The 22,468-nt window shown below is 51.0% G+C and overlaps 1 protein-coding gene across 1 annotated transcript in view; it reads right to left on the bottom strand.

The window, feature by feature from the left end:
• Positions 1-778: 778 nt before the first annotated feature.
• LOC120375613 (zinc finger protein 850-like) overlaps positions 779-22,468 on the bottom strand; it is a gene marked incomplete at its 3' end in the record, with an annotated part of 68,861 nt that continues 47,171 nt past the window's right edge. Inside the window, exons 3-5 of the mRNA XM_039496348.1 lie at positions 2,025-2,133; positions 1,662-1,861; positions 779-1,578 (exon numbers count right to left, since the gene is read on the bottom strand). Of these exons, the coding sequence (XP_039352282.1) occupies positions 779-1,578; positions 1,662-1,861; positions 2,025-2,133 (1,109 nt within the window). The remainder of the gene's footprint in view (positions 1,579-1,661; positions 1,862-2,024; positions 2,134-22,468) is intronic.

Below are 22,468 nucleotides of genomic sequence, written 5' to 3'. Positions count from 1 at the left end.
AAATTTGCAGATGAACTGAAGCTCAGCAGTTTCTCTTTGGAGTCTGGCCCTGAAGTATTTTTGCTGCAGGATGGCACTTTTAAGTCTGCTATTGTGTGTCCAGGGAGGTTGAAGTGTTCTCCTACAGGTTTTTGTATATTGCTTATGCTCCAGTACGTATTTTAGTCTATAAGGTGCCACAGGACTCTGTCGCTTTTTACATCTCCTTCCAGTATCACAGAGGCTGAAATGACAATTTTTTCCTGCCCCTGCTCTTCATTTAAATGTCATATGAAAAGTTCCCATGATAACTGCTCTTCAGCACAACATGAGAACAACTGGCAATGATACAATCTGTAACACTGGTGACTCTAACAATAACTTTGCAATAGGAGGAATGGTATAAATGTGACGCTCCCTGGTTCCTGATAGGAAGGGCACACTGAATTACTTATGGGAGAATGGAGTTGATAGAAAGGATAAATGAGTCCACCTCAAAGAGGTCAAACTGCAAAATGCAAAAATAGGCCACTCACTCATCTGGACAAGCTGAGGGATATCGGTGCTTCAAACAGCTTTTAAAAGTGGGAATCAGGAAAGTATTAAAGTATTGATAGCCCTAGAGGTTTTTATGGTGTTGATCCCCCTTGCAGATTCTCTGATGGCTCACATGGTCTCAGTGGCAAGACAAGGTTTTCCCACACTCACTGCTTCCATTGGGTTGCATACCTGTGTGGATTCTGAGATGGGTAAGAAGGTGTGAGCTGTGATTGAAGGTTTTCCCACACTCACTGCATTTATAAGGTCTCTCACCGGTGTGGATTTTGTGATGTTTAGAAAGGCCTGAGCTGCTAGAGAAGCTTTTCCCACACTCATGACATTCATAGGGCCTCTTCCCTGTGTGGATTATCTGATGTTTAGAAAGGTCTGAGCTGGTAATAAAGCTTTTCCCACACTCATGACATTCATAGGGCCTCTCCCCTGTGTGGATTCTCTGATGAACAGAAAAGGCTGAGCTGCTAGTGAAGCTTTTCCCACACTCACGGCATTCATAGGGCCTCTCCCCTGTGTGGATTCTCTGATGAACAGAAAAGGCTGAGCTGCAAGTGAAGGTTTTTCCACACTCACTGCAATAAAAGGGCCTCTCCCCTGTGTGGATTCTCTGATGTTTAGAAAGTCCTGAACTGCTAATGAAGCTTTTCCCACACTCACGGCATTCATAGGGCCTCTCCCCTGTGTGGATTCTCTGATGTTGAGAAAGGACTGATCTGTAAGTGAAGGTTTTCCCACACTCACTGCAATCAAAGAGCCTCTCCCCTGTGTGGATTCTCTGATGAACAGAAATGGCTGAGCTGCAAGTGAAGGTTTTCCCACACTCACTGCAATCAAAGAGCCTCTCCCCTGTGTGGATTCTCTGATGTTTAGAAAGGCCTGAACTCCGACTGAAGGTTTTCCCACACTCACGGCATTCATAGGGCCTCTCCCCTGTGTGGATTCTCTGATGCTGACAAAGGGCTGAGCTCCTAGTGAAGCTTTTCCCACACTCATGGCATTCATAGGGCCTCTCCCCTGTGTGGATTCTCTGATGAATAGAAAGGGCTGAGCTGCAAGTGAAGGTTTTCCACACTCACTGCAATAAAAGGGCCTCTCCCCTGTGTGGATTCTCTGATGTTTAGAAAGGCCTGAGCTGCTATTGAAGCTTTTCCCACACTCACGGCATTCATAGGGCCTCTCCCCTGTGTGGATTCTCTGATGTTGAGAAAGGGCTGAGCTGCTAGAGAAGCTTTTCCCACACTCATGACATTCATAGGGCCTCTTCCCTGTGTGGATTCTCTGATGTTTAGAAAGGTCTGAGCTGGTAATAAAGCTTTTCCCACACTCACTGCAATCAAAGGGCCTCTCCCCTGTGTGGATTCTCTGATGAACAGAAAAGGATGAGCTGCAAGGGAAGGTTTTTCCACACTCACTGCAATAAAAGGGCCTCTCCTGTGTGGATTCTCCGATGTTGAGAAAGGGCTGATCTGTAATTGAAGGTTTTCCCACACTCACAGCATTCATAGGGCCTCTCCCCGGTGTGGATTCTCTGATGTTGAGAAAGGTCTGAGCTGCTATTGAAGCTTTTCCCACACTCACTGCATTCATAGGGCCTCTCCCCTGTGTGGATTCTCTGATGAACAGAAAGGGCTGAGCTGCAAGTGAAGGTTTTTCCACACTCAGTGCATGTATTTTCCTCTTTCCCATGAGGACTTCCTGCTGTGTTGTGGTTTCCTTGACGCTTTTCTGAGTTCCCGACAGGAAATAAATTTACCCATTTTCTCCTCTGGCTGGTTTCCTTGCTCTCTTTCTGGTCTGTGCTGAATCTCACAGGATTTTCCCTGCTCATGACTCCAGGACACATTCCTTTTCGATCTTTGCGATAATTCTCTGTGTTTAGCCACTTTCTCAACATTTTCCTGCTGAGAATTCTCCTCCTCTTTCTCACATACCATTGCGTCACCTGCTGTGATAGAGACAGAAACCTCAGACAGGGATGGAAAGGGAAGGCCAAACCAAAACAAGTGCTGGAGACGTCAAATAAAAATCAGGAACTGAACTCCCCCAAACTCTTCCCCAAACAGGAGAAAGGAGGGGATCAATTCCGCCCTCACATCCCATCCAAACTCACAGGGGAAAGGGAGGAAGCTACTGCCTGGTGTCTGCTAGGGTCTACAGGAAGCCATGAGCTATATTTACCCTGAGGATACGACCCCTGCTAGGGACAATAATGAACTGAGAAACCTTCCAAGGGCTTTGTAGGGCATCCCAGATGTTTCCTTCAGGCACTTCCAGATTCTGAGTTGGTTTAATCTTTCCTCACCTGTGCAGGAAACTCTCAGGATCTCTCTTTCCTCTGAACCCTGGAGGTCTGGGACCCATGGCTCTTCCCCTTGTTCCAGCTGGGAGATTATATGAGGTTTGGAAACTGGAAACGCTGCTCAGATAAAAGAAAACAAAGGAGTTCAGCTGATTTCATATGACTCTGTCATAAAAAACACTATTAATTTAACTTCAGTGCTTACTGTGACCCAGTGTGCCTGGGGCAGTCCACACTGAAAATGCCAAGATCAGGGCAGACTGAAAAAGGGAGAGCAGATGCTCCCAAAAGTGGTGGTTAACATGGAAGTTAAATTCACCGATCAGTCACCAACTGTGCTTCTGATCCCCCACACTGGTTATTGAGAAACTGAAAAAAGACATCACACGCGGCCCCCTTTACTGCATTCCAGTTCTCTGACTCCCAATCAGCACCTAGGTCCGGCACAGTGAGAAGTTATTTAAAAACTCTGATCACATAAACGAAGTGTTCTTCTGACCCCAGAGTCAGCCACATTACCAGGTCTGTATAGGTTTGGATCTTACCCAGAATACTATGATGCCAGCCAATCCTTAGCATCTAAACTAAAGGTTTATAAGCAAGAAAGCATCTCAACTAAAGGTTTATTATAAAAGAAGGAAAGAAAAAGGAAGTTGTTAAAATGGGAAAACAGTCAGATACATTCAGAAATCTATATATCTGGTTCTTAGCAGTATTGGTGAGTTTCTGGCTTGAAAGGCTCTCTGGTAATGATTTTTTGCCCCAGATCCCTAAGTGGCCCTCAAGGATTGAACTCACAATACTGGGTTTAGCAGGTCAATGCTCAAACCACTGAGCTATCCCTCCCCCCACATCATTCAGTCCTTTGTTCCAAGGTTCAGTTTGTAGAGAAGTTGCTCCAGAGGTAGGAAGAGGGACTGAAGACAAAATGGAGATGATGCAGCTGCCCTTTATATTCCTTTTGCCAAGTGGCTTCTACTTCCTGTGTCCCAAACACAAGCTTCACAGCACATGGCATGGAAAAGCCTTGGAGGTCTCAGTACACAGGCATATCCCTGCATGTCTTGCTGACTCAAGAGGTGTCTCCCCTTGATCCTTTCAATGGGTTCATTGTACAGCTGATGACCCCGGATGGGCCATCAAACAGGCTGGGCAGCGCTGATGCCAATATGTCTGGGGGTGTCACTCAGAAACACTACACAAGTCTGGAATACAGATATACCCTACATATCTATAACTCACAATATAAAGATAGAAACAAGATTATCAAACTTGGAAAATCATAACATTTTCATTGATACCTTACAAGGCATATCTAGCACGATTCATTGCAATTTCATCATACTGGTATTTATAATAAAATAATAATAATATAAAGTGTCTCTCAATTCCATAGAGTGTCACTTAATAAAGCAGTGAATTCCCAGGACCGGTTCCCCAGGTGTTTGAAGATGCCGAACACCTTGCTTGTGAGGGACTGAAATACCCACATATATGTTGGGAACACACAGACAGACACTGTGCAAGTCTGTGCCCCTATGTTCACTCTTCTAGAAAATTATGATCAATTTTGTTCATAGTATGTGTCAGGGCTGAATCTCCACTCTGTCACTCCGAGTGCAGAAAGTGGGGGCCCGCCAGGATTCTAAAAATTAATTTGTGCAACTCTAGGCTTGTATTAAACCCCCAAAGTTACAGCTTTTCTCTGACCTTGGCTTGGTAAATGCTGCCACCACCCAAATGCAAAAAAAAACCCCAAACCCTTGGACCCAGGAAGGAGCACTTGAGAATTCTTCCCTGTGGGGCACCCTCAAGCCCTTTCACCTCCCCTCCGGGAAAGAGCTGAGAAAGAAAACAAAGGACACCAAAAATCTAACCCTGTTCTTAAGAGAGAGAAATTTTATTAAAATTGAAAAGAAAAACAATAAATCTGGAACTTAGGCTTTTGCTAGATCTTAAAAGAAACAATTGTTGTAAGCACCTAAAATAGCTTTCTTGGGGGTTCAACTTAAAGCTTAGAAGCAAACAAAAGCATCTGGGATAGCACAGAGGAGCTCCAAAAGCCAAAATAAAAAATATAAACCTGATTGTGTCTGTCTAAACATTCCCTGTCCAAATCATTTCTTCTAGGGATGGAAGATGAATTTTCAAACCTGCTTCAAGCCACACACAGCATTGCTACTCCGTGTCACCTTCTCCAGAGAACAACAGACAAAGGGAAAGTTACTGTCCCATTTTAAAAAGTTCTAGTCTTTCCATTGGCTCTTTTGGTCAGGTGCCCACTCCTTTTCTTTTACCTATGGCCTTGTTAACCCTTTACAGGTAAAGCAAGCAGAGAAGTCACACCAACAAGGATTTTACAGCAATCTGGCTGGCTGGGTGTTTATAAAAGGGAGATCCCTCCCCTCCCCCTTGATTTATCACTGTATGGCTTGTTCGGTACCATTTGAAAAGACAATCTACTGAAAATCCTCCTTAAAATGTGTAGCAACACTGTATGTAAAGTTATGAGATTTTACGGCATGATGTTACTGAAAAAGTTGCAACCCAAACCCTAAGTTCCTCAGAGACAGCAAGGCAAACAGCTGGTCAAATAGCCATTCTCCAGGAGGGGGAAGGTGTGAAGAAGACATTTACATTCCATCACAGGGACCACTTGAAACTCATATCTACGACAGCCTGTCACCATGACTCAGCTGAGAACTGGATTTGTTTCTAGTACAAAGGACTGAATTATAAAGAGAGGTGAGGAAAATGCATGAGACTCTCTCTCTCTCCCCCCCCTTTCCCTCTGCTCATGACAACTCCTGAAGAACTGAATGTGGGCAGCAGGGGTAGGTTAGAGGGATTCCCGGCTGAAAGGAAAACCAGCCTGTCTCAGCAGATGGTGAGAGAATCATTAGTTTTAAATCTGTTTTAGCTTGTTAAGTTAAACATTAGTTTGTGCTTTATCTTGCATTTCTTTTGTAAACAATTCTGACTTTTATGCCTCATTACCAGGGGCGGCTCTAGCCATTTCGCCGCCCCAAGCACGGTGGCACACCGCGGGGGGCGCTCTGCCGGTCGCCTGTCCCACGGCTCTGGTGGACCTCCCGCAGACGTGCCTGCGGATGCTCCACCCCAGCCGCAGGACCAGCGGACCCTCCGCAGGCAGGTCTGCGGGAGGTCCACCGGAGCCGTCTGCTGCCCTCCCGGGACCAGCAGAGCGCCCCCCGCGGCATGCCACCCCAAGCACGTGATTGGTGTGCTGGGGTCTGGTGCTGTCCCTGCTAATTACTTGTAGTCACTGAAAATCTTTTTTTTTTTTTTCCCCCAGTAGTTAATCTTGGTTTATTGTTTTCTCTAACCAGTGTGGTTGGATTAAAGTGTGTTGGAAACTCCATTTGGAATAACAAGGCTGGTGCATGTCATTTTCCATTGATGAAATAACAGATTTCATATGAGCTCCCACTGTTCAGTAGTGTGCTGGACAGGACAAGATGCACATTTCTGGGAGATGTCTGGGAGCAGAGAATTTTCTGGGGTTCCCCTGTATGGTATGTAATTCGGGAGTTGCTGACTAGCAGCACTCAAAACTGTGTAGCTGGGAGCGAGTTACATGCTGGAGACTGCGTGTTACCTGCCCAGGAGTGGCTGCTCTCACAGTAGAGCAGTGTAAAAGGCACCCCAGCCTGGGGAACTGAGGGAACAGCTGTTCAACACTCCAGATTGTACTGTGCTTAATGTCACAGACACTCAATTTCAAAGTCTCTTAAAACACATAGAAAGTAAATCCATGTCCCAGAAATCGAAGTCTCCAGAGAGAGGGCAAGTCTCCCTGGCTCTGCTTCTTGCTGACAGACAGGTCCAGAGACAAAGAGAGAGTCCCGGGGAAGCTGGAAACATAAGCGTGGGGCTCAGTGGAGAAACGGGACAGGAAGGGCAGGGATATTACTGAATGCAGCATCTCAGCACTACTAGATGTCAGGATAACATATAGTGCAGCCCACTGGAAAACATAATCCCAAATATACATATAAAATGATGGGGTCTAAATTAGTTATTTCCATTGATTTATATAAGGGCAATAAGATATTCTCTGTATTATTGTCTATCCCTTTTTAAATAATTTCTAACCTCCTGTTTGCTTTTTTGACTTCTGCTGCACACTGCTGGATGTCTTCAGAGAACTATCCACAATGACAAAAAGATCTTTTTCCTGACTCGTTGTAGCTAAATTTGCCCCCATCATATTGTATGTATAGTTGGGGTCGTTTTTCCAATGTGCATTACTTTACATTTATCCACATTAAATTTCATTTGCCATTTTGTTGCCCAATCACTTAGTTTTGTGAGATCTTTTTGAAGTTCTTCACAGTCTGCTTTGGTCTTAATTATCTTGAGCAGTTTAGTAACATCTGCAAACTTGGCCAACCCACTGTTTACCCCTTTCTCCAGATCATTTATGAATAAGTTGAATAGGATTGGTCCTTGGACTGACCCTTGGGGAACACCACTAGTTACTCCTCTTCATTCTGAAAATTTACCATTTATTCCTACCCTTTGTTCCCTGTCTTTTAACTAGTTCTCAATCCATGAAAAGATCTTCCCTCTTATCCCATGATAACTTCATTTATGTAAGAGCCTTTGGTGAGAGACCTTGTCAAAGGCTTTCTGGAAATCTAAGTACACTATGTCCACTGGATCCCCCTTGTCCACATGTTTGTTGACACCTTCAAAGAACTCTAATAGACTAGAAAGACATGATTTCCCTTTACAGAAACTATGTTGACTTTTGCCCAACAATTTTTGTTCTTCTATGTGCCTGACAATTTTATTCTTTACTATTGTTTCAACTAATTTGCCTGGCACAGACATTAGACTTACCGGTCTGTAATTGCCAGGATCGCCTCTAGAGCCCTTTTTAAATATTGGCGTTACATTAGCAATCTTCCAGTCATTGGGTACAGAAGCTGATTTAAAGGACAGGTTACAAACCATAGCTCATAGTTCCCCAATTTCACATTTGAGTTCCTTCAGAACTCTTGGGTAAATACCATCTGGTTCCGGTGACTTGTTACATTTAAGGTTATCAATTAGTTCCAAAACCTCCTCTAGTGACACTTCAATCTGTGGCAATTCCTCAGATTTGTCACCCACAAAAGGTTTGGGAATCTCCCTAACATCCTCAGCCATGAAGACTGAAGCAAAGAATGCATTTAGTTTCTCCGCAATGACTTTACCGTCTTTAAGGGCTCCTTTTGTATCTCAATCGTCCAGGGGCCCCACTGGTTGTTTGACAGCTTCCTGCTTTTGATGTACTTAGAAAACATTTTGTTATTACCTTCTGAGTTTTTGGCTAGCTGTTCCTCAAACTCCTTTTTGGCTTTTCTTATTACATTTTACACTTAATTTGGCAGTACTTATGCTCCCTTCTATATACACCTCACTAGGATCTGACTTCCACTTTTTAAAAGATGCCTTTTTATCTCTCACTGCTTCTTTTACACGGTTAAGCCAAGCCACAGTGGCTCTTTTTAATTCTTTTGCTGTGTTTTTTTAATTTGGGGTATACATTTAAGTTGGGCTTCTAATATTGTGTCTTTGAAAAGTGTCCATGCAGCTTGCAGGGATTTCACTCTAGTCACTGTACCTTTTAATTTCTGTTTAACTAGCCCCTCATTTTTGCATAGTTCCCCTTTCTGAAATTAAATACCACAGTGTTGAGTTGTTCTTCCCACCACAGGAATGTTAAATTTTGTTATATTATGATCACTATTTCCAAGCGGTCCTGTTATAATTACCTCTTGGACAAGATCCTGCTCTCCACTCAGGACTAAATGGAGAGTTGCTTCTCCCCTAGTGGGTTCTTGTACCAGCTGCTCCAAGAAACAGTCATTTGAAGTATCGAGAAATTTTGTCTCTGCATTTTGTCCTGAGGTTACGTACCCAGTCAATATGGGGATAATTGAAATCTCCCACTATTATGGAGTTCTTTATTTTGATAGCCTCTCTAATCTCCCTTCGCATTTCATCCTCACTATCACTGTCTTTGACAGGGGGTCGATAATAGATCCCTATTGTTATATTCTTATTAGAGCATGGAATTACTATCCATAGAGATTCTATGGAACATGCAGTTTCATTTAAGATTTTTACTTCATTTGAGTCTACATTTTCTTTAACATACAGTGCCACTCCCCTCCCCACCCCCCCGAGTATGACCTCCTCTGTCCTTCCGATATATTTTGTACCCTGGAATGATTGTGTCCCATTGATTGTCCTCATTCCACCAGGTTTCTGTGATGCCTATTATGTCAATATCCTCTTTTAACACGAGGCACTCTAATTCACCCATCTTATTATTTACACTTCTAGCATTTGTGTACACGCACTTTAAAAACTTGTCACTGTTTATTTGTCTGCCCTTTTCTGATGTGTTAGATTCTTTTGTGCGTGAATGCTTCTCGGCTGATCTGGCCCCTACTTTATCCTCTTCCAGCCTCTCTTCCTGACTAAAACTAGAAAAATCTCTATCACTACACTCTCCTCTAAGAGAAGTCTCTGTCCAATCCACGTGCTCCTCTGCAGCCATTGGCTTTCCCCGCATCTCCTAGTTTAAAAACTGCTCTGCAACCTTTTTAATGTTAAGTGCCAGCAGTCTGTATCCACTTTGGTTTAGGTGGAGCCCATCCTTCCTGTATAGGCTCCCCCATCCCCAAAGTTTCCCCAGTTCCTAATAAATCTAAACCCCATCTCTCTACACCATCATCTCATCCACGCATTGAGACTCCGAAGCTCTGCCTGCCTACTTGGCCCTGCGTGTGGAACTGGGAGCATTTCTGAGAATGCCACCATAGAGGTCCTGGATTTCAGTCTCTTTCCTAGCAGATTAAATTTGGCCTCCAGGACGTTTCACCTACCCTTCCCTATGTCATTGGTATCTACATGTACCATGACCACTGGCTCCTCCCCAGCACTACATATAAATCTATTTAGATGCCTTGAGAAATCCGCAACCTACGCACCAGGCAGGCAACTCACCATACGGTTCTCCTGGTCATCACAAACCCAGATATCCTTGTTTCTAATGATCACATCTCCCATTACTAACAGCTGCCTTTTCTTAATGAGTGGAGTTCCCTCCCCCGGTGAGGTAACCTCAGTGCAAGAGGTTCTTCCAGATACTGTTGGGGTGAGGGTCCCAACTATGAGAAGCTTTCCCTCTGCTCCCGTTGACTGCTCTCATTCCCTGGGCCTTTCATCCTCCTCAACAATGTGGGGGGCCGTCTGACCAGAGTTGGGACAATTCTATAGCGTCCCGGAAAGCCTCATCAACATACTTCTCTGCCCCCCTTAGCTCCTCCAGTTCCAACACCCTGGCCTCCAAAGCCTTCACACGGTCTCTGAGGGCCAGGAGCTCCTTGCACCAAATGCCCACATACATACATAACATAAGAACGGCCGTACCGGGTCAGATCCAAAGGTCCATCTAGCCCAGTATTCTGTCTACCGACAGTGGCCAATGCCAGGTGCCCCAGAGGGAGTGAACCTAACAGGCAATGATCAAGTGATCTCTCTCCTGCCATCCATCTCCATCGTCTGACAAACAGAGGCTAGGGACACCATTCCTTACCCATCCTGGCTAATAGCCATTGATGGACTTAACCACCATGAATTTATCCAGTTCTCTTTTAAACGCTGTTATAGTCCTAGCCTTCACAACCTCCTCAGGTAAGGAGTTCCACACGTTGACTGTGCGCTGCGTGAAGAACTACTTCCTTTCATTTTCTTTAAACCTGCTGCCTATTAATTTCATCTGGTGACCCCTAGGAAGCTTCTGTTGATTATGCTGCACTTAACCCTCAGTTTTACTTGAGCAAACAGGAGATATTTGACATTGTGCGATACGGCTCCTGTGCTCTGTTCCCAAAGTGTTCTGCAGCAGGGGAGGGTCTCTGGTAGTGTGTGTGTCACTGGCATATTGGGCTGATGCTGAAACAGGGCAGAGTAGAGGCGGCATTGTGGGGCTGGCGTAAACCTTCTCTCTCCATTTCCCCTTCCAAGAACCGAGGGGACAGTAACCCTTACCCAGTGAGGTCACATTCTCATAGTTCTCCTGCATGACATCCCAGTAGAGGGCTCTCTGAGCGGGGTCCAGCAGAGCCCACTCTTCACTGGTGAAATACACAGCCACCTCCTCGAAGGTTACCGGCCCCTGAAAGAGCAAGAGTCCAACACTCAATACCTGCTGCCCCATTCACAGCCCCACTATTTGTGAGGAGAGGAGCCCATCAAAGGGAAGCCCTGGTGGATTGCAGTCAACAAAGTCCCACCCCCACCCTGCTCAGAGCATCCCGGAAACATCAGAGTGAGGGGACAAAGAGAGCCCCTTATCTCTCCCAGCAGATCCATCACACACCTACTAGCCACAGACTGATAGAGGAGAGGGAGCCCCTAGCAGGGACCAGGGAGAGATCCCTGGTAGGAAGCCCAACACCCTCCTCATTGTGAGGAGCTGGATATGAAGGGAGGGGAATCTCCCCTAACCCTCACTGGTGGGTGCCCCCTTCATATCTCACAGCAGCCACTGGTTAGTCGGGTCAGGCTCCAGCACTATGAGTCTGGTCAGTTTTCCCAGCCCCATTCAAGTGGGTTATTTTCTGCTCCACAGACTAGAGCATTTACACCTCTGAACCTCATGGGTCTGTTCCTAGAATCTAGGCCACTTATTAAACAACTCCCAGCAGGTTTGTCACACCCTGCCCTCCTCCCTTTCTCCACCCTGTGCATTTCCTGCCCCGCTCCAAACCAGACTGTGCAAACCTTCCCATCTCCGCTGTATTTGCTGTCCATCTCCCTCCTATAGGAACCCACCAACCCCCCCTCAAAAAAATAATCCCTACCTGAGCTGGCTCCACTGCAGCCATTTCTCTTCCCTGTCCCATGGGAGGATGAGATGAGATGGAGCAAAACATGGACGTCATTCTGCAGCCTGGCAGGACGAGAAGGGCAGTTGTGGAGGTTTCAGAACAGGCTTTAGTTAATTTCACATCACGATTCCCCCAGGCCCTTTCCCTCCAGACAGGCATCCTAGACTCTGCCATGCTGGGAACATGCTTGATCTCTTTATTACAGTGTAGACCTGGCCCTTCCTGCCAGGCTAAGCCCACAGAGATATTTTTAACCTCCCTTCTGCCTCCCCTCACCCCGTAACAAAGTCTCTGAACACAAGGCTAGAAAAGAGCAGAACCCAAGGAGTCACTGTGGGGGATTCCCTCAGACACTGACCCCAGGGCAGTCACACCCCAACAGGGGGAATATGGAGTCAGGAACTGGCTTTTCCTCTGTCTGAGCCTTTTCTTGATCACTGGAAAGTGGTTCTGCCCAGGGATGCTGCAATACATGTGTCTGGGTGGACTAGAGAGCTGGAAATCTCTGCCCCCCACTCATTTCTCCCACTGCCCCTTTCAGTCTCTCCTTCCCCTGTCCTCTCTCCCTGCCCCTCTGGCTGGGACAGTCCCATTCCTGGGGGCTTTGCTCTCCCATGGCTGGATTTGCTCCTGGCAATTGCTAATGGGAGGAGAGGCTGTTTGTGCAGAGTCACTTTCTTGCCAGTCCCCAGCACTTTCCGAGAGGTCTTTCAGTTACCTGGAGTCTGTGGTAGAATTTGTATTAACAGGGCCCAGGGCTGCCCCAAGGGGCTAGTACCAGCTGGAGAAAGTCATCACCTGGACGAGGCAGAGAAGAAGTTTTAATTAAGGTCACTTCCCAGCACACAACCCCGCTGGGGGAGCAGCAGCTGCTAAGCCTGGTCTCCCAGATCACAATGGAGGCTGCAGCGTCTGACCCAGGAAGCTGAACCCCAATGTCCTGAGCAGAGAGGGACAGAGCCTTTGAGCAGCTTCCCTCCTTTAGCTCTCTGGGGAGAGCAGCTAATGAGAGCCCCTCCTCACAGGGAGAATTGCTGATCTCAGTCGCCCCACTGTCCATCCAGAGTCACTCCTTGTCTTTCCATACAGTGACTCTGGATTAACAATGGTCTTAATGAAACCAGATTTCAGAAAGAAGGAGTCCAGAATGCTGTGGAAGAGACCATTGTGTGGCATTTCTAGCCCCCTTCCCACCTGCCTCACCCCCCAGATCTAGGACAATTCCTACGGGATTGGAAGTTCTTGCCGTTTTCAAGAGCAGAAAAAAACAAAATCTGTGATTTCATCTGACAGTGTTTGGTAAGTGGATAGAAAGTTATCAGGGTGACTGGGCCTGGCTGGGGCTGCCTGGCCGAGTTTGGAGCCAGGATTGTGGCAAAAACTGATCTGGGAGCAGGATCAGGGTTAGTAGCAGCCCCCAGACACCCCCCAGTACCCAGAGTCCAGACCCCACAACCGGGTCCCCAGACACCCCCACAGCCCCAGTCAGGGTCCTGCCAGATCTTCCCTGGCCCCCAGTCCCCAGAGCCCCTGGCCAGGGGCCCCAGACACCCCCAGAGCCCCCACCAGCCACAGTGAGAGCTGGACACTGGCGAAGGGGAGAGAAAATGGGGCCCAATCGGGGGAGGGGCACAGGGCCCATCGCCGGGGGTTGGGGGCGGGGGGGGTCGCCCTGGGTGTTGCGCGGGGCTCTCTCGGGAGAACGGGGGCCGCCCGGGAGCGGCGGGGGGGGTCGCCACGGGCGGGTCGCCACGGGGGGGCAGCGGTAAATCCAAGGGGATCTCTGCCCCATTCTCTCCCCGTTCCTCGGGGGTCACCGGCTCTTCTCCTCCCCCGGCCATGTCCGGGCTGCACCGACACTTTCCATCCACCCCTTTCCCAGGTCTCCCCCCGGGACCGCCCCCAGCCCCCGCCCAGCCCCCCACAGAGCCCCCTCAGCCAACCCCCCTCCCCCAGCCACCGCCTCTCAGACCCCCCCCACTCATCCCCTCCTCCCGCAGAGACCCCCCAGCCAGCCCCTTCCCCAGCCACCACCTCTCAGACCCCCACCGCTCATCCCCTCTCCCGAGACCCCAGCCAGCGCCCCTCCCCCAGCCAGTGCCTCTCAAACCCCCGCTCATTCCCCCTCCCTCTGGAAGGGACTTACAAGGGGGGCTGGGGTGTCTCTGTCCCTGGAAGTTTTTACGAACAGGTAGGACAAACCTCTGGCAGAGACAATCTACACAGACTTGGTCCTGCCTCGGCAGAGAGAGCTGGACTTGATGACGTCTTGAGGTCCTGCCCAGCTCTACATTTCTATGATGCTATGAAATAGATACGTATAAAACACAACGTACAGAGTAAAACCCACCACAACATAGTGTCAGGCAATTCAGAAAAACAACAACAAAAAATGACACTCCACAGCCTAAAATGACACAATACAAAGGAGAAGAAAGCAACACAATGCAAACTAACACACCCTAGGAGAAAAGTACACAAGGGAAAAGAGCTCAACTCAAACCAACACAACAGACACCAAACAAGCTGAGGCAAAACAATGCACCATAAAACTCTGCAGCACAGCACAGGGCGATTCCAGTTCCAAACGGCACCATGCAAAACAGCTCAGCGTAGAACACAACAGCAGGAAAGAGAATGATTTCAGTGTAGGCCTGGAAGGGATCTTGAGAGGGCGTCTACTCCAGCCCCCTGTGCTGAGGCAGAACCAAGTATCCCTAGACATTCCCAGACTGGTGTATCTCTAACCTGGTCTTAAAAACCTCCAGTGAAGGAAATGCCACAGCCTCCCTTGGAAGCCAATGCAAGGCAGACACAGCCCAAAACAAGCTGTACACACACACGCTGGGGCTTGGGGTTAAGGGGAGAGGCAAGAATTCAAACAATCTGGGGTCAGTTCCCAGTTTTGCCCCAAATTCTCCATGGAAACTTGAGCAAATTACTTCAGCTCTTTGAGCTTCAGTTTCCCCATCTGTAAAATGGAGAGTCGCCTCCCACCATTGGCCCATTTAGCCTTTGAGCTTTTTGTGGCAAGGCCTCTCTGTCCCTGTGGGCACGTCCACACTGCAGTCAGACACCGGCGGCTGGCCCGTGCCCGCTGACTTGGGCTCACACGGCTCAGGCCGCGGGGCTGTTTAACTGTGGTGTCCATGTTCCGGCTGGGAAGAGATACCCTTGGTGTCTGTTCAGAACCTGTCACAATGGGGACCCTGACCTTGGTCAGTGTCTGTGCAGAGCCCTGACCAAGGCTCTGGTGGGAGGTGGCACCCTCCCACCTCGCAGGGTCCTACAGCCTGGCTCCAGCCCGAGTCCAGACATCTACACTGCAATTAACCAGCCCCTTCGCCTGAGCCCTGTGAGCCTGAGGCAGCTGCCATGGGCCAGCTGGGGGGTTTTAATCATGGGCGGCATGTTATATACCACATTGTGCCCAGGCACCAGCAATCTTCAGAGCCCAGGGGCCAGCTCCACCAATGTTTGGGGCCAGGTCTCACCCAGCCCCACCTACTGCCCCCGCACCTCCTGAGTGTCTTCCGCCCCCTCAATCCCCTTGCTGAACCAGGAGCAGGGCGTCCCTGCTTCTTCTGTGCAGCTCCATGCTGCCCTGCTGCAGGGTCCTAGTGCCCTCCAAATCGACTGCCAGGGCACACTCTGAGCCTGCCCTTCTACCTCAGACCCTTCCCTTTTCCGGTGGGACCTCTATCAGCACAGGCTCCCTCCGCCCACAGTCACCACTCCTGCCCCATGCTGGGCAAGGAGGCAGCCCCATCCCCCACCGCCAGTGAGGCTACAGTCAGGGAAAACAGCAGGGAGGGGGCACAGAGCACCCCTGGCACCCACCATGGGGGAGGCGAGGGAGATTCCTGGACCTGAGAGGGGCTCTAGGAGCACTTGCAGTGACAGTGCTGGGGGTGAGTGTACTGCTGGGGGGGTGGGAAAGGGGGGCTCCTTCCCCTGAACTCACTGCTGCCGGCAGGGAAAGGGCTGGGGGGAGTCCTCCTCTCTGGCCCCTGTCCTGGAGCAGCCTGCCTGCACCCCAAACTCATCCCCAGCCCTGCCCCACCCCAGAGCCCACACCCCCAGCCAGAGCTTTCATCCCCCCACCACATCCTCAACCCTAGCCCTGAGCCCCTCCAGCACCCCAAACCCCTCATCCCCAGCCCGAGCCCTCATCCCCCCACACCCCAACCCTCTACCTTAGCCCTGAGCCTCTCCAGCACCCCAAACCCCTCATCCCCAGCCCCAGCCAGAGCCCTCATCCCCACACCCGAACCTTCTGCCCCAGCCCTGAGCCCCCTCCTGCATCATGAACCCATCCCCAGCCCCACCCCACAGCCCTCACCCTAGACCCCTCCTCTCTGCCATAGTCCTGAGCCCCCTCCCACAACCCAAACCCAGCCCCACCCCTGCATCCCCTCCCTTCTCCAAACTCCCTCCAAGAGCCTGCACCCCTTTCCTCCACACCCCCTCCCATCCCCAAACTCCCTCCCAGCGCCTGCACCCTGCACCCCTCCTGCACCCCAGACCTCCTCCCCCACTCAAAATCCCTCCCAGAGCCTTGGGTAGGTGGGGGGGGCAGAGTTTTGGGGGAGGGGGACGGACAGAGTTTGGGCCGGGGTGGGTTCTGGGCACCACCAAAATTTCTACAAACCTGCCGCCCATGGTTTTAATGGCAGGGTAGAGATACCCTGAGTGTCTGTTCAGCACCTGTCACAATGGGGACCCTGATCTTGGTCAGTGTCTGCGCAGAGTCCTGCACAACAGGGGGCCTGATCTCAGTCGGGGGCTCTGCAACTCCCGGCATTACAGGATCCCAGATTTTGTTTAGAGCCCCTGCAGCGCCTGGCAAAATGTGGGGCCAGGAGCTCTGTCAGGGTCTGTGCAGTGCCCGCTACAGTGGTGGGACGTGATCTGGGTTGGGGTCAGTGCAGGGCCAGACCCAACGGGAACATAAATCTCAGTCGAGGTCTCTGAAGTGCCCAGCACAATGGAGGCAGCAGTTTGGGTTGCAGTCGTGTGCTGCCCGGCACAAGGGGGGCCGTGATCTCGGTCCAGGTCTCAGTTTTACCTGGCACAACAGTGGGGTCTGATCTCACCTGGGGTCTCTGCAGCGCCTGGCAGAACAAGACCCAGATCTCAGTTGGGGTCTCTGCAGCGCCTGGCAGAACAGGGCCCAGATCTCAGTTGGGGTCTCTGCAGCGCCTGGCAGAACAGGGCCCAGATCTCAGTTGGGGTCTCTGTAGCGCCTGGCAGAACAGGGCCCAGATCTCAGCTGGGGTCTCTGCAGCGCCTGGCAGAACAGGGCCCAGATCTCAGTTGGGGTCTCTGCAGCGCCTGGCAGAACAGGGCCCAGATCTCAGTTGGGGTCTCTGCAGCGCCTGGCAGAACAGGGTCATGCTCAGGAGGATAAGAGCCCTGATCTCAGTCACACACCTGGAGAGAAAAGCAGGAAGATTTTGAGAATTCGATATCAGTATTTCAGAACGGAGGAGAAAATGGGGCACACACTACATAATTGCCAAGATAAGGGACAAGCATCAACCGGCGGGGAGAATCAACCATTTAAGAGAACTGAGGGGAAATTGGAGCGGATTATACAGTGAGATTGAATCAACAACAGAATGGGATGGATTCTTGCTTCATATTCCCATGGCCGGCAGGAGCCCTGGGTGATGTGGCTTTCACAGGGGAAAGGAGGACTGGAGCCAGGTCACTGGCTGTGGGAGGAGCTGGCACTGGGGTCTGGGAATGTGACTAGCAGGTGATGGCGGGGAGGAGGGGCTGCTGGGTTGGGCAGGGTGGGGAGGGCAGTAGCTGGATTGGGAAACCTGGGGCTGGGCCGTCTCCATGGGGACCTTGTTCCCCCTTCCTGGCCCTTCCCAGGCCCCGTTGCCAGCAGAGAGCCCCAGCCCAGCCCAGAGGTGTCCCTGTCTCAGGGCCCCCCCAGCCTCTGCCCAGCTCAGGAATCACTCGGGGGAACCATTTCCCACCCGCACAAGGACAAATCCCTGCAGGGGAAATGGGGGAAACCCCCAAACCCGAGCTCTGAACTGGCCACTGGCGAAGGGAGAGAAAATGGGGCACAATCGGGGGCAGGGAACTTCAGGGGTTGGGAGGGGTCACCCTGGGGCTGCTCGTGGCTCTAGGGAGAAAGGGGCGGGGTCCCCACGGGGCAGCGGTAAATCCGAGGGGTCTCAGCCCCCTTTCTCTCCCGCTCCTCGGGGGTCACCTCGCGCCGGGACCTGGAGGCTGCAGCTCCGCAGCGGGGGCAGGGGCCGGGCCGGGCACGGGGGGGTTAATGAAGGTCTCTCCCGCCACGATCTGCGCATGCCCAGAGCCCCAGCGGCACAAACCCTTCTCCGGCCCGGGAGAGGCTCCAACGGCCCCGCGCGAGCCAGGCAGAACCGCAGCCCTCCGCGCGATTCGCGCTCCGGCTCCGCCTCCCTCGCCGACGTCACTTCCGCTCCAGGGAGAGTCCGGAACTACATCTCCCAGCCTGCCCCGGGGGCGCGTCCGCCCTCCCCAGCCCGGGTAAGGGAGGGGTCAGCAGCTGGAACTGCGCATGCTCCGTGCGAGCCCCGCTGGGGGCGGGAGAACAAAGCTGCTGCTGCCGCTTCTGTGTGAGCCGGTGAGTGAGAGACCCCGGGGTTGAGCCGCTGCTGCTTCCGGGTCTGTGCAGGGGCCCCGGCATTAACCCTCTGCTCGCCCCAGCCCCAGCCGGGGGGGGCATTAAATCGCTCCCCATAGCACTGCGCTGCTCCCGGGCACTGCGCATGCTCAGTAACAGCCGCTGAAGCCGCTGCCCTTCCCCCCGCCCGTATCAGCCGGAACGTTCCGCGGGGCGCTGGTTCCCGGGGCGGGGGCTGCGCCGGGAATGGCGGGGGGGCCCGGCCGCTGGTGGGGGGGGGGGGGGGGCTAAAGGGCACATTCCGGGCTGGGGGGGGGTTGAGCTGTGGGGCGGGGGGGGAGTCATTGGGGCGGGAACGTTGAACTGTTTTGTGCAGCCAGGAAATTCCCTGGGGAGCTAAATGCACTGAATCCTTCCCTGTTTGTGCCACGTTCTCCCACGTACAAAGTCTGTCAAGTTTTCCCCTTTTCTCTCGTTATCACACGGGGCTATAAAATCCAGGGAGATCCCCGATGATCAGCTCTCTGATCTCCCCCCATATTGCCCTGGTCTCCCCACACTTCTCAAGTGTCCATTTAAAATCTCTCCGAGGTGGCAGTTTTTCCCACCCATTTTACCTGCAGCGATTTGTCCTTGTTCCGGTGGGAAATTGTTGCCCTGGGTCAGTCCCCAGCACGTGGCTGCCCCTGGCGGGGGGGGGGTGTGTGTGAGATGCCGGTTCTCTGCCGGGACGGGAGGGGCACGTGTCCCCCGTGGAGACTGCCCAGACCCCGGTTTCCCAATCCTACTTCCTGGCCCCAAACTACCAACACCGTTTCCTCCAGCCCTCAGTTGCCAGTCACCTGCTCATCCCCCACTGCTGCCCCCTTCCTTTATCCAGAGAGCCTTCCAGCTTCCCCCCCCCCCCTTAAATCAGCTCCTCAAAGGGCTCCCTGCTGCCCATGTGAATGGTGGCAGTGGGGGAACCATCACTTTGTGTTTATGTATTGGATAGTCTTATAAAATCCAGTCAAACAATCCCCCTTTCCCTTTTAGTTATTTAATAGCAACATAAAATCCCCCTCAGATCTTGGTATTTTGCTCTCATGCTATCAATTGCTTAGCTTGTGACTCGTTTTCTCTGCAAATCTCAAAGACTGATATAAAATACCCTAAACGTTTGCCCCACTTCTCTTTAGTTGTCTAATTCTAAGTGACTATGCCCTGAGATTTTTTTCCTTGTCTCTCTAATGATAAAATACAAAGAAAATAGGAGATTTACAGCTTTCCTCAGATTCATGGATATAACATGTTTGCAAATGGTGCCCATTTCCGCTCTATTCATTTATCAGATACTGATGTGAAACACACTCAGATTTTACCTCATCCCAACAATTGATATAAAATCCCTCCGATTTTCCACTTTCCTTTCTATAATTGGCAAAAATGGATCCAAAATCGCTCAGATTTCCACCCTTTCGCTTTCATTTCTGAACATTGATCTCAAAGCTCAGGATTTCCCTCTTTCTACGTCATTATCAAATATCCATTAAAAATCCTGTCGGGTTCGGGGCTGTTCCCCATGTCTCTAAATCCCAGCAACTTCTCCTTCCTTGGAGGGAACCTGTTGCCCTGAGTCGTTCTCCATCCTGGTTGTTGCAGGGGGTTAAATTGCCCAGTGATCATCTGTCCCCTCTCCTTTGAGAATCATTTGTTCCTCCTTTATCTCTGTTAAAATGTTTACCAATGAAAGAGACCAGACACACGTTTAATACCCATCAAAGCCAGAGGCCTCCCCCTGTTTGGGGGATCGGTGGTTCCCAGCTGGTAACGGGAGAGTTGGCTGGACCCTTTTCTTTTCTCCAGCTGGCACGGGATGAGGAGGTCACTCTGAGTGCAGCGTGGGTCCAGCAGTATCCCAAATCCCATGACAAATGGTCTCTGGGAGGGGCTGCTTCCCACATTGCTAAGATGTAGCCACCTTGGGGTGGATCCATGGTGACTCCAGATGGACAGTCTTACCTTTCTGCTGAAGGGCAGGCGGGGGTCCTAGGCAGGCAGTGAGTTCCCAGTTGGGGTCCCTGGCTGGTGCTGGGAACCCTTTGGGATTCCTAGCCTGGCAGTGAAGATCTGGGGTTCTCTGGCTGGTGGGGCTCTGAGGGTATCTGGGGTCTCTGGCCAGGGATTCTGGGGGTTGGGTCCCAGGGAATATATGGTGGGACCCTGGCTGGGGGGTCTGGACTCTGGGTACTGGGGGTGTTTGGAGGCCCCTGGATGGAGGCTCTGGGGGCTGCTCCTTCTATCTCATCAGCTTGTGCCAGAATCCTGACTCCAAGCACTTCCTGGCATTCCCCAGCCAGGCCCAGTCACCATGATAACTTTCTATCCACTTATCAAACACTGTGAGGTGAAATGACAGATTTTGCTTTTCTCCCCTCTTGAAAACTGTGGCAACTTCTGGTTTCATAGGGAAAATTCCTGCCCTGATTCTTTGTCCTAGATCTGGGGGCTGAGGGAGGTGGGAAGGGGTTGAGCATTGCCACACTATGGCACTAGCTTCCACAGCATTCTGGACTCCTTCTTTCTGAAATCTGGTTTCATTGAGACCAATGTTAATCCAGAGTCACTGCATGGAAAGACAAGGAGTGACTCCGGATGCACAGTGGGGCAAATGAGATTCTCCCTGTGAGGAGGGGCTCTCATTAGCTGCTCTCCCCAGAGAGCTAAAGGAGGGGAGCTGCTCAAACGCTCTGTCCCTCTCTGTGCTGGATATTGGGGTTCAGCTTCCTGGGTCAGACGCTGCAGCCTCCATTGTGATCTGGGAGACCAGGCTTAGCAGCTGCTGCTCCCCCAGCGGGGCTCTGTGCTGGGATGTGCCCTTAATTAAAGCTTCTTTTCTGCACTGCCAAAGTGATTACCTTCTCCAGCTGGTACTAGCAGACCTGGGCTTTGTTAATACAAATTCTGAGCCACAGACTCCAGGTAACAGACAGACCTCAGAGAAAGTGCTGGAGTCTGGCAAGAAAGTGACTCTGCACAAACAGCTCCTCGTCATTTCTCCTCCCATTAGCAATTGCCAGGAGCAAATCCAGCCGTGGGAGAGCAAAGCCCCCAGGAATGGGACTGTCCCTGCCAGAGGGGCAGGGAGAGAGAACAGGGGAAGGAGAGACTGAAAGGGGCAGTGGGAGAAATGAGTGGGCGGGGGGAGAGATTTCCAGCTCTCTAGTCCACCCAGACACATGTATTGCAGCATCCCTGGGCAGAACCACTTTCCAGTGAACAAGAAAAGGATCTGACAGAGGAAAAGCCAGTTCCTGACTCAATATTCCCCCTGCTGGGGTGTGGCTGCCCTGGGGTCAGTGTCCGAGGGAATCCCCCACAGTGACTCCTTGGGTTCTGCTCTTTTCTAGCCTTGTGTTCAGAGACAAAGGGCAGGTCTACACTACCACCAGATCGGCAGGTAGCACTCTCCCATCAACTCCCGTACTCCACTGCCTCAAGGGGCGAATGCGGAGTCGATGGGTTAGCAGCAGCAGTCTGATGCTGCAGTAAGTCGATCTAAGTAAGCCGAATTCAGCTACGCTATTCTCATAGCTGAAGTTGCGTATCTTAGATCAACCTCCACATCCAGTGTAGACCAGGGTTTTGTTATGGGATGGGGGGAGGGAGAAGGGAGGTTAAAAATCTCTCTCTGGGCTTAGCCTGGCAGGAGGGGCCAGGTCTACACTATAATAAAGAGATTGAGCATTTTCTCAGCATGGCAGAATCTAGGATGTCTGTCTGCAGGGAAAGGGCCTGGGGAAATCCTGATGTGAAACTAACTAAAACCTGTTCTGAAACCTCCACAACTGCCCTTCTCGCCCTGCCAGGCTGCAGAATGACGTCCATGTTTTGCTCTAGCTCATACCAACCTCCCATGGGACAGGGGAGAGAAATGGCTGCAGTGGAGCCAGCTAAGGTAGGGATTATTGCATGGTTGCTGATAGGTTCCTGCAGGAGGGAGAGGAACAGCAAATACAGCGGAGATGGGCAGGTTTGCACAGTCTGGTTTGGAGGTTGGAGCGGGGCAGGAAATGCACAGGGTGGGAAAGGGAGGAGGACAGATTGTGGCAAACC

Source organism: Mauremys reevesii, linkage group 12, assembly GCF_016161935.1.
Source record: "Mauremys reevesii isolate NIE-2019 linkage group 12, ASM1616193v1, whole genome shotgun sequence".
Classification (NCBI taxonomy): domain Eukaryota; kingdom Metazoa; phylum Chordata; order Testudines; family Geoemydidae; genus Mauremys; species Mauremys reevesii.
Note: the sequence above shows the minus strand (reverse complement) of the source record. Positions and strands in the feature narration are given on the sequence as shown.